Source organism: Ahaetulla prasina, chromosome 7 (genome assembly GCF_028640845.1).
Source record: "Ahaetulla prasina isolate Xishuangbanna chromosome 7, ASM2864084v1, whole genome shotgun sequence".
Lineage (NCBI taxonomy): Eukaryota > Metazoa > Chordata > Lepidosauria > Squamata > Colubridae > Ahaetulla > Ahaetulla prasina.
This window is the reverse complement of record NC_080545.1, coordinates 8,210,114-8,222,161: the sequence shown is the minus strand read 5'-3', so window position 1 is coordinate 8,222,161 and position 12,048 is coordinate 8,210,114. Positions and strand designations below refer to the sequence as shown.

The window sequence follows — 12,048 nt, the reverse complement described above, 5'->3', positions numbered from 1 at the left end:
CTGCTAAGAGCGGGGGTACACAAGGTGCAATCTGCAAAGTGTTTAGAGATTGTTAGTTTCCATTAATCAAAGGCAGCATGGCCGGGGATCATAGGAGCTGTAGTTCAAAACATCTAGAGGACACCAACGAATTTGCTGGGTAGGCTGGAAGGGATTCAGTTGGAGGTTTATCTTAAGAAAGGCAACGCAGCTCAGCTGCTGAGTAATCTGGTGGAAAAAAACCTTCCCCAAAATCCCACTTTGAGTAACTAATAATAATAGAATAGAATAGTACAGAATAGAATAGAAAATATGATATAGCATGGCATAGAAAATGGAATGGAATAGAATGGAATGGAATGGAAAGGAAAGGAAAGGAAAGGAAAGGAACGGAACGGAACGGAACAGAACAGAAAAGAAAAAGAAAACATGGCATGGCATGGCATGGCATGGCATGGCGTAGAGAATGCAATGGAATGGAATGGAATTCTTTATTGGCCAAATGTGATTGGACACACAAGGAATTTGTCTTTGGTGCAGATGCTCTCAGTGTACATAAGGAGAATAAAATACATTCATCAAGAATAAAAAGATGCAACAGTGATAGTCAAGGTTACTAATAAGCTATCAAATCATACTAGGAAACAAATAAAAACAATATAAATTGAAAGATACAAGCAACATGGTTATGGTAGTAAGTGGGAAGAGATAGATACTAGGAAGGAAGAGAAGAAGAATAGTAATACAGTAAATTATTTGACAGTGTTGTGGGAATTAGCTGTTAAGCAGAGTGATGGCGTTCGGAGAAAAACTATTCTTGTGTCTAGTTGTTCTGGTGTGCAGTGCTCTGTAGCGTCGTTTTGAGGGAAGGAGTTGAAACAGTTTATGTCCAGGATGCGAGGGGTCTGTAGATATTTTCACAGCCCTCTTTTTGACTCGTGCAGTAGACAGGTCCTCAATGGAAGAGATACCAATACAGGTTGGTAGCCATGGTTTTTTCTGCAGTTCTAATGATCCTCTGAAGTCTGCGTCTGTGTTGTGACTCCAACCCCCGAACCTGGCCCCATGCCTGAAAGGTACTCCGAGAGTGAGGGGGAAGGGCCAGTATGGCTTACCTCGGGAGCAGTGATGCCTTTGGCCCGGTTCCAGGAGCCAGAACCAGGCCAGTCGGAGGATGTAATGAGGCCGTCATCACCTGATTCCTCCCTTCCTCAGGCTACGCCTTCAGACCCAGCTGATAATAATAATAATCAAGCTTGGATCGACCCGCACTTCAGAAGATTAGAGAGGTGTCGTCATCAAAGGGAAGGGTGGGGCAGGAGCCCCACCCCACAGGATATATAAGGAGCTTTGGGACTGCTCTCACTCCATGGGAAGCAAAAGTTTAGCTGATCCGTTTCAAAAAGAGCTGAAAGTCTTGCTACGTGAGTCATTTGTTTGAACTTTGGCAGGTAGCTGCTATTTCTCAGCCAGGACTGATAAGAGCCGTGAATCCACTGGCTGAAGGCCAGCTCGTTGCTCCAAAGTGGGGAAGGAGACAGAACAGTCTGTCTTGCTGGGTTGCAGAGCCAAACCAGACAGTTATGGAGGTACAAATGGTTAACCATTATTAACGATGGGAAATTCTTCCTGCCAGTTTACAGGACTCTGTATTTATCCCAAATGAGCATTAGAAGGACCTTCCTCAAATCCATGTCATTCTTCTGCCTACAGAGATTGTAGGTCATCTGGGTCATGGCTGTCTCAAAGGTGCTATTCCCGAAAGGCAATTAGATTTTCTTGTTGTTTTTTTTTCCTTTGAAAACATTTCACTTCTCATCCAAGAAGCTTCCTCAGGGAAATAAACTAAAAAAAACCCAAAAAGACTAGTTGCCTTTTGGAAAAAGCATCTTTGGAATATGTCAACTCTTCTTTCCTTGATCTTGCCAACAACACGGTGTTGATTATAGATACAGCACCGTGGTACTCAATTGCTTTGAAACTCATCGGATTTGTTTTACTCGGTGCATTTTGACGTGAACGTTTTGCCCCGATACTCATCGTTTCTTTGGTACTCAAGCTAGAACTTGTCAGTGTCAGCTGCCTTGTGACTCACTAGCCATGGTGGCGCAGGGGTTAGAATGCAGCATTGCAGGCTAATTGTGCTGACTGCCGACCGCCAGCAGTTCGATCCTGACCGGCTTAAAGTTGAATCAGCATTCCGTCCTTCAGAAGTCGGTGTAGTGAGGGGCCAGATTGTTGGGGGCAATATGACTCTGTAAAACCGCTTAGTGAGGGCTGTATAGCACTGTGAAGTCTTAGTCTATTGCTACTCCTTTCTTTCCTTCTTTCCATTCCTTCCTTCCTTTCTTTCCTTTCTTTCTTTCTTTCCTTCCTTCCCTTCCCTTCCCTTCCTTTCTCATTCTCCTTCCTGGTGGCACCGTGGTTAGAATGTTGTATTGCAGGCAAACTCTGCCCACTGCCAGGACTTTGATCCTGATTAGCTCAAGGTTTTGTTTTTTTTATTTATTTACATTTATATCCCGCCCTTCTCCGAAGACTCAGGGCGGCTTACAGTGTATAAGGCAATAGTCTCATTCTATTTGTATATTTACAAAGTCAACTTATTGCCCCCCCAACAATCTGGGTCCTCATTTTACCTACCTTATAAAGGATGGAAGGCTGAGTCAACCTCGGGCCGGGCTTGAACCTGCAGTAATTGCAGGCTGCTGTGTTCTAATAACAGGCTTCTTACAGCCTGCGCTATCACGGCCCCTCAAGTCTTCCACCCTTCTGAGGTCGGTAAAATAAGAAGCCAGATTGTTGGGGCCAAAATGCTGGTTCTGTAAAACTGCTTAGAGAGAGATGTAAAACAGGGGTCTCCAACCTTGGCAACTTTAAGACTTGTGGCTATTCTTCTATGACATTCTATGACTTGGAAAAGCATGTGTTAACTTGAATGCCATATATTATATGGAATTCTGTAGAATAAACTGAATGCCAAATCTATGGATTCTGTATTTCTCATCTCCCTCTCTCAATTTACAAGGATCTTGGCTCCAAAGCAACTCAGGTCAGCTTACACTAAAAATAGGAAACAATACACAGAAAACAATAGAAAGGGTATCCTATGTGTCTGGAGTTACCTCGACAAAAAACAAACAAACAAAACAACAGACCACTGTACTCCACAGACACCCTACCGAAAAGTCTGGGAGAACAGCCAAATTTCTTAAAAGACTTCTGGAACATCTCAACAGTGAGAGCTACACAGATCTTTGGGAAAATATTATTCCAGACTGTTGCTTGGCTGAGGAATTCTGGGAGTTGAAGTCCACAAGGCTTAAAGTTGCCAAGGTTGGAGACCCCTGATGTAAAACATTGTGAAGAGGTATATAAGTCTAAGTGCTCTTGCTACCCTTCCTTCCTCCCTCCCACCCTCCCTCTCTTATTCCCTTTCTCATTCTCCTTCCTGGTGGTGCAGTGGTTAGAATGCCATATTGCAGGCTAACTCTGCCCCCAGCCTAGAGTTTGATCCTGACTGACTCATCCTTCCTTCCGAAGTTGGTAAAATGAGGACCCAGATTGCTAGGGGCAAGATGCTGACTCTGTAAACCACTCAGAGAGAGCTGTGAAGCACTGTGAAGCGGTATATAAGGACCAATTAACAACGAGTACCGAAGTAGCAGTGTATCTAGAATTCTGGGAGTTGGAAACCCAGACGTCATATTTTTGTCCCGGTGGGAAAAAAAACATGACCTAAAAACATTCCTACAGAACAACCACCACAGCCTTTCAAGCCAGCACATCTGAAACAACTATTGTAGGATTGTCGTATCTGAACCAGGAAGAAAATTTACCTTGCAGGTGAGGGACCTCGTGCAGGGTTTCTTGGTTTCGGGGTCCACTACTCCGCAATGTTTATTTGGGTCAAACTCTCTTTCTGTTTAAAGATACATAAAACAGGTTCTTTAAAGAAAAAGCGACGGCATAATATTACGAACTGGAAAGACATGGCAAGACTGCACATGAAAAGGGATTTGTAAAAATAGTGCATTTTCTGTAACTGGGCTCGTTTCCCTTCTGGTTTTTAACCCATTTCAGCTGGGAAACCATTTGCAGGCCTACATACAATCCGTGACCCTCTAAGACAGGGGTCTCCAACCTTGGTCCCTTTAAGACTTGTGGATTTCAACTCCCAGAGTACCTCAGCCAGCAAAGCTGGCTGAGGAACTCTGGGAGTTGAAGTCCACAAGTCTTAAAGGGACATGGGTTGGAGACCCCTGCTCTAAGAAACAATTAGATAATCTGATAATTAGGAATGAATGAGGTTCAGGATTCTGAAGGAAGAGAAGGCTGGAAAGGATCATCCAAAGGAGCAGCTCAGATAGCTCTGCCTCCTGAATTGTATGTGCGTAATATAGAAGACCTCTCTGGGGCCACGCTTAATTGGGGTCACTACGGTAGTAGTCCTCGACTTACAACGCTTCACGTAGTGACTATTCAAAGTGACGATGGCACTAAATCAAATTGTTGTAAATTGAGGACTACCCAGGGGGTTCGCTGCTGGGGGTTCGGGAGAATCTCTAGCTAAGATTTTGTGCAGTTCGAATAAACCCCCAAATCCCACTCCTGGCTGACCCCACCCACCCCACGCCTCCCAAGAGTCGCCACGCGGCCCTTTTTGGATGCAGGTGAGAGCAGGGTACACATGGAGACTCGGGGACGGCAAAAAAAGGGCCTACAAGAAGTTTGGGGAAGCCAGAAGGGCCCGTTTCCAGCCTCCAGAGGGCCTCCGGAGGCTGGGGAGACCGTTTTCACCCTCCCGGAGGCTCAAGAAAAACCCTTGGGGCCCGGGGAGGGCAAAAACGCTCTCCACCGCTGTGGTGCAGGAGGCCAACTGGGCCACGCCCAGCATGGCCACGCCCACTCAGCAACTGTGCAATTGGCCATGGCGAATTGTCCTAGATCCTTCTCTCTCTATCGCTCAATCCAGAAGAAAAGCTGCATGACAGGAAAACTTTGGAGCAGGTGTAGGCAGCTGGTGGCACTCCAGATGTTTATCTTCCGTTCTCCACTCTTTTGACCCTCAGCTATGCAGCTCAAGGATGTTTCAGGACTCTTGTTCAACCAACATCTGGAGTGTCAGCGTGTCCTTGTTTATCCACTGCTGTTCTGGAATTTAAGGATTAGGCGAAGCCCTGTTTATTCAAAGCTTTACTGCATATGAAAAATTGAGTTTGACTAACATCGAACACCAATTCCCGTTCTTCATAGCTACAGACAAAATTGAATTTTTTCCCCCCATTATGCTATTTAAAAAAAACCAAACACAGTATAATAGGGGGCTCACTCCCAATGTACATTTCTGACAAATGTTGAGTATCTTATCAAAACATGAAAGGGTCCGTTAATGGCATCCAAAATCTGTTATGGCAATAAATAAATAAATAAATAAATCTGTCGCAATTTTAATCACTGCAAAGCGGGAATATGATAGGAACTTTCAGAATGGATTCAGATGGCCATTTGCTGACAATTTCTTTCCACAGGTTTTCAAGTCTAAAATTAACATTCCTGGGGAATGGCAGAAAACCAACTTTTCCTGCAAAGAATTTCCTTTCTAGGTACCGGTACTTCATTTTTATTTTAGCTGAACTCCTCCTCTCCCTTCTCTTTCTCCTTTCTCTTCCTCCGCCTCCTTCCCCTCCTCCTCCTCTTTTCACCTCCTCCTCTTTCTCCTCCCTGTCTCCTCTTTCTCCTCCTCCCCTTCCTTTTTTTCTCTTCTTCCTCCTTCTCCTCCTTTCACCTCTTCTCTTTCTCCTCCTTCTCCTCCTTTCACCTCTTCTCTTCTCTTTCTCCTCCTCTCCTTTCTCCTTTCACCTCCTCCTGCTCCAACCCCTGCCTCCTCTTTCTTTCTCCTGCCCTTCCTTTATCCTCCTCCTCTTCCTTTCTCTTCCTCCTCCTTCTCCTTCTCCTCCTTTCACCTCTTCTCTTTCTCCTCCTCTCCTTTCCCCTTTCACCTCCTCCTGCTCCACCCCGTCTCCTCTTTCTTTCTCCTGCCCTTCCTTTCTCCTCCTGCTCCTCTTCCCTTCCTCCTTCCTCCTCCTCCTCTTTCTCCTCCTCCTCTTTCTCCTCCCTGTCTCCTCTTTCTCCTCCTCCCTTCCTTTTTCTCTTCTTCCTCCTTCTCCTCCTTTCACCTCTTCTCTTTCTCCTCCTTCTCCTCCTTTCACCTCTTCTCTTCTCTTTCTCCTCCTCTCCTTTCTCCTTTCACCTCCTCCTGCTCCAACCCCTGCCTCCTCTTTCTTTCTCCTGCCCTTCCTTTATCCTCCTCCTCTTCCTTTCTCTTCCTCCTCCTTCTCCTTCTCCTCCTTTCACCTCTTCTCTTTCTCCTCCTCTCCTTTCCCCTTTCACCTCCTCCTGCTCCACCCCCGTCTCCTCTTTCTTTCTCCTGCCCTTCCTTTCTCCTCCTGCTCCTCTTCCCTTCCTCCTTCCTCCTCCTCCTCCTCTCCTTTCTCCTCCTCCTCTTTCTCCTCCCTGTCTCCTCTTTCTCCTCCTCCCTTCCTTTTTCTCTTCTTCCTCCTCCTCCTCCTTTCACCTCTTCTCTTTCTCCTCCTTCTCCTCCTTTCACCTCTTCTCTTCTCTTTCTCCTCCTCTCCTTTCTCCTCCTCCTGCTCCAACCCCTGCCTCCTCTTTCTTTCTCCTGCCCTTCCTTTATCCTCCTCCTCTTCCTTTCTCTTCCTCCTCCTTCTCCTTCTCCTCCTTTCACCTCTTCTCTTTCTCCTCCTCTCCTTTCCCCTTTCACCTCCTCCTGCTCCACCCCCGTCTCCTCTTTCTTTCTCCTGCCCTTCCTTTCTCCTCCTGCTCCTCTTCCCTTCCTCCTTTTCCTCCTCCTCCCTTTCTCCTGCTCCTTCCTCCTCCTGTTCCTCTCCCTCTTTTTCTTCCTCCTCCCCCTCCCCTTCCTCCTCCTTCTCCTCTTCCCTCCCTCCTCGTTCTCCTTTCTCCTTCTCCCCCCTCCTCTCTCCTCATTTCCCCCCCCAAGTTGAGCAAGTAAACTATGTAAAACCCACAGAGGTGGAACACATAAAGAATGAGGGGGGGGGGGATGAAGAATGAAGGAGACGAGGGTGGGAGGGGATCGGAACATGCAAATTCAAGACTTACGTCATGCCTGACCATGGACTGTCCTGACACGTAAATCAAATGGTTGAAACAACTCCCCCCCCCCAGCACCACCCTGTTCTTTCTCCAATGAGGGACCTTCTCTAGTTCTTAATCTTCTCTAAGTAGGACATACCCAGCTCCTTCAGCCTCTCCTTATATGACTTGCCTGCTGGACCTTCTGTCACCCTTCTCAGATATTCCTCTCTTCCTCTTTGCTGACCACGTTCTTGCATTCTGGCACCTAGTACAGAACACCAGAGTCCAATTGAGGACCAGCCAATGCTGAGAAAGAGGGTACTACTTAGTTGCCCTAGCGAGGAGGCGGCTATTCTCTCCGCAGAGGCTATCACGCTGCTGCGGTTATAGACGGTCGCGCCACGGCCTAGGAAGAAAAGCCGCGATTGCCTCTCCAAAGCGAAGGATGGTGAAATGTTTGGGGGGGGGAATACAGATTTAAAATAAACAAGAGCATATACGGGGAGATAGTCCTGCCCCTGTAGAGTTCCGCTTCAGTTCTTATCAAAACAGAGCCCGTTCCCCGGTTGCGGCTAGCAGATATTGTCATTTGGAGCTCATCGGTTAGTAGGGAAGCGTTCACCCACGGAGGGAGAGAAGGTGGGAAAATGCCCACCCAGAATAATAAGGGCCAGCTTTGGGGGTGCTCCATCCCTGGAGGTTTTTAAGACAAGATTTTAAAAAGAAAAAGAGAGAACAATTACCGTATTTTTCGGTGTATAAGACGCACCAGAGTATAAAACGCACCTTAATTTTGGGAGAGGAAAACAAGAAAAAAAGAATTCTGCCTAGCAGAGCCATACTGGTCTACTTGCCTTTTTTTGGGAGCGCACCGGTCTACCTTCTTTAAAAATAGAGGCACTGGTCTACTAATTGCCTTTTTTAGGAGCGCACCGATCTACCTTCTTTAAAAATAGAGGCACCGGTCTACTAATTGCCTTTTTTTGGGAGCGCACCGGTCTACCTTCTTTAAAAATAGAGGCACCGGTCTACTAACTGCCTTTTTTTGGGAAGCACCGGTCTACCTTCTTTAAAAATAGAGGCACCTGTCTATTAATTGCCTTTTTTGGGGAGGCACCGGTCTACTAATTTGCCTTTTTTTTGGGGGAAGAGCCCACCGGTCTACCTTCTTTAAAAATAGAGGCACTGGTCTACTAATTGCCTTTTTTTGGGAAGCACCGGTCTACCTTCTTTAAAAATAGAGGCACCGGTCTATTAATTGCCTTTTTTTGGGAGGCACCGGTCTACTAATTTGCCTTTTTTTGGGGGGAAGAGCCCACCGGTCTACCTTCTTTAAAAATAGAGGCACTGGTCTACTAATTGCCTTTTTTGGGGAGGCACTGGTCTACTAATTGCCTTTTTTAGGAGCGCACCGATCTACCTTCTTTAAAAATAGAGGCACCGGTCTACTAACTGCCTTTTTTGGGAGCGCACCGTCTACCTTCTTTAAAAATAGAGGCACCGGTCTACTAACTGCCTTTTTTTGGGAGGCACCGGTCTACCTTCTTTAAAAATAGAGGCACCGGTCTATTAATTGCCTTTTTTTGGGAGGCACCGGTCTACTAATTTGCCTTTTTTTTGGGGGAAGAGCCCACCGGTCTACCTTCTTTAAAAATAGAGGCACCGTCTACTAACTGCCTTTTTTTGGGAGGCACCGGTCTACCTTCTTTAAAAATAGAGGCACCGGTCTATTAATTGCCTTTTTTTGGGAGGCACCGGTCTACTAATTTGCCTTTTTTTTGGGGGAAGAGCCCACCGGTCTACCTTCTTTAAAAATAGAGGCACCGGTCTACTAACTGCCTTTTTTTGGGAAGCACCGGTCTACCTTCTTTAAAAATAGAGGCACCGGTCTATTAATTGCCTTTTTTTGGGAGGCACCGGTCTACTAATTTGCCTTTTTTTTGGGGGAAGAGCCCACCGGTCTACCTTCTTTAAAAATAGAGGCACTGGTCTACTAATTGCCTTTTTTGGGGAGGCACTGGTCTACTAATTTGCCTTTTTTTGGGAGCGCACCGGTCTACCTTCTTTAAAAATAGAGGCACCGGTCTACTAGATGCCTTTTTTTGGGAAGCACCGGTCTACCTTCTTTAAAAATAGAGGCACCGGTCTATTAATTGCCTTTTTTTGGGAGGCACCGGTCTACTAATTTGCCTTTTTTTTGGGGGAAGAGCCCACCGGTCTACCTTCTTTAAAAATAGAGGCACTGGTCTACTAATTGCCTTTTTTTGGGAAGCACCGGTCTACCTTCTTTAAAAATAGAGGCACCGGTCTATTAATTGCCTTTTTTTGGGAGGCACCGGTCTACTAATTTGCCTTTTTTTGGGGGGAAGAGCCCACCGGTCTACCTTCTTTAAAAATAGAGGCACTGGTCTACTAATTGCCTTTTTTGGGGAGGCACTGGTCTACTAATTGCCTTTTTTAGGAGCGCACCGATCTACCTTCTTTAAAAATAGAGGCACCGGTCTACTAATTGCCTTTTTTTGGGAGCGCACCGGTCTACCTTCTTTAAAAATAGAGGCACCGGTCTACTAACTGCCTTTTTTTGGGAGGCACCGGTCTACCTTCTTTAAAAATAGAGGCACCGGTCTATTAATTGCCTTTTTTTGGGAGGCACCGGTCTACTAATTTGCCTTTTTTTTGGGGGAAGAGCCCACCGGTCTACCTTCTTTAAAAATAGAGGCACCGGTCTACTAACTGCCTTTTTTTGGGAAGCACCGGTCTACCTTCTTTAAAAATAGAGGCACCGGTCTATTAATTGCCTTTTTTTGGGAGGCACCGGTCTACTAATTTGCCTTTTTTTTGGGGGAAGAGCCCACCGGTCTACCTTCTTTAAAAATAGAGGCACTGGTCTACTAATTGCCTTTTTTGGGGAGGCACTGGTCTACTAATTTGCCTTTTTTTGGGAGCGCACCGGTCTACCTTCTTTAAAAATAGAGGCCCCATTCTACTAGTCGCCTACAGTGCTGATCAGCTGTAGTGCGGCCCTTTGAAGCGCCGCAGCAGATGCAAGACCGTTTTCATGAGGACGTGCGGCTGTACAACGCACAGAGGCCGGCAACCTGCAAAGGGTGGGGGGTGGCAGGTAAAGACGCACCCAGATTTTCACCCTCTTTTGGGGGGTAAAAAGGTGCGTCTTATACACCGAAAAATACGGTAATCAATGGAATGATTTGCCTCCAGAAGTTGTAGATGCTCCATCACTGGAAGTTTTAACGGGAAGACTGGACAGCCATTTGTCTGAAATGGTCTCGGGTTTCCCGCTTGAGCAGGGGGTTGGACTAGAAGACCTCCGAGGCCCCTTCCAAGTCTTGTTATTCTGTTTGAAATCGGAAATTAAAACGGCAGGGCAATTAGCCTTCCCATACATGCCGTCGGGTAGGCAGATGTGTTGACTTGTGACAATCCAACATATTAGGAGTCACTAGGCTGAGAAACTCACTACGGCTGCTCACTCTTATGCAATGGGACACTGGAAGTCACTGTTGTAACTCCCTTCATAATTTGCCTTCTGCCATTGCCAATAAAAACACTGAAACGTTTTCCTTGGCAAGCCAAGTCACAGTTTAATATTTGCTAGAAGTTCGGGTGACAATAGGGTTCAAATGGAGCCTTTCGGAACTGCTTTATTGGACAGGTCTAATCCAATGGTGAAATGTAAAATTTGTTACTACCGGTTCTGTGGGCGTGGCTTGGTGGAGGGCTAATGTGACTGGGTGGGCGTGGCCAAGTTTTTTTTTTTTAACTTTTAAAAAGCATTTTTTCTACAACCCTCTTCGGCCGAAGAGGTTGTAGAAAAAATGCTTTTAAAAGGCTCCTCTGACGATCCCAGCTGAGTTGCCTGATCATCAGAGGCTTTTCTTTTCTTTTAGAGGCCAAAAAAAAAACTTTTAAAAGAAAAGAAAAAGCTTTTTTTTTTTTTTTGCCTTTAAAAGAAAAGAAAAGCCTCTGACGATCAGGGCAACTCAGCTGGGAAGGTCAGATGAGCCTTTTAAAAGCGTTTTTTTCTACAACCTCTTCGGCCGAAGAGACTGAAGAGGTTAGGACTTTTTTTCACTGTCGTAACTTCGAATGGTCACTAAATGAACTGTTGTAAGTCGAGGACTACCCGTACTTAAGAAAATTAACAAGCTTGTCAATTATTTTTCTGTACGATGCTAGCCATCTATGACACAAATTTCTTAACAAGGACTGTATACTTACACATAGTCCTTATCTTACAATCATTCGTTTAGTGACCTTTCAAAGTTATAAAAAAAAGTCACTTATGACCATTTTTCCGAGTTATGACCATTGGGCCAAATGCTTGCAACTGACTCATATTTATGACGGTTGCAGTGTTCCGGTGGGGTCACTTGATCCCCTTTTGCGACCTTCCAACAAGCATAGTCAAGGGGGAAGCCATATTCGCTTTAACAACCGGGTTACTAACTTATCAACTGCAGTGATTCGCTTAACAACGGAGGCAAGAAAGGTCATAAAACGGGGCAAAACTCACTTAACACAATGTCTCGCTGAACAACAGCAAATTTTAGGGCTCAGTTGTGGTCGTAAGTCAAGGACTGCCCGGAGCGATGGGATTAGACCTGTCCAAGAAAGCCGTTCTGAAAGGCTGCGTTTCAATGCTATATTCTGCTTTTTCGGATTTCAGTTTTCCTCTCCACTTTTAAACACGCAGTTGTAATTTAAGGGTTAGTAACTCCTAGCGTGCATCCAAATGCAACAAGCAAAGGGGTGTCATTGTAACAGCGTACGGAAGACAAAACAAACCTTGGTTGCAACAATACAAGCAGGGCATGACGGTTCACATGAAGGCTATGTTGGCCGATGGGACACAGAATGGATAACCTACCTTATCCAGATGTGGCATTTCTCAATGGGAGAAAAACTGACTGCTGTAATAAGTCAATGAAT

At 45.7% G+C, this 12,048-nt stretch overlaps 1 protein-coding gene across 2 annotated transcripts in view; it reads right to left on the bottom strand.

Annotated features, from left to right (window-relative positions):
* The window catches only part of ATXN7L1 (ataxin 7 like 1), an 88,046-nt gene that overhangs the window by 13,572 nt on the left and 62,426 nt on the right, over nt 1-12,048 (bottom strand). For both annotated transcript variants that reach the window (XM_058190020.1, XM_058190019.1), the window contains one exon: nt 3,819-3,901. In XM_058190020.1, coding sequence (XP_058046003.1) covers nt 3,819-3,901 — 83 coding nt within the window. The remainder of the gene's footprint in view (nt 1-3,818; nt 3,902-12,048) is intronic.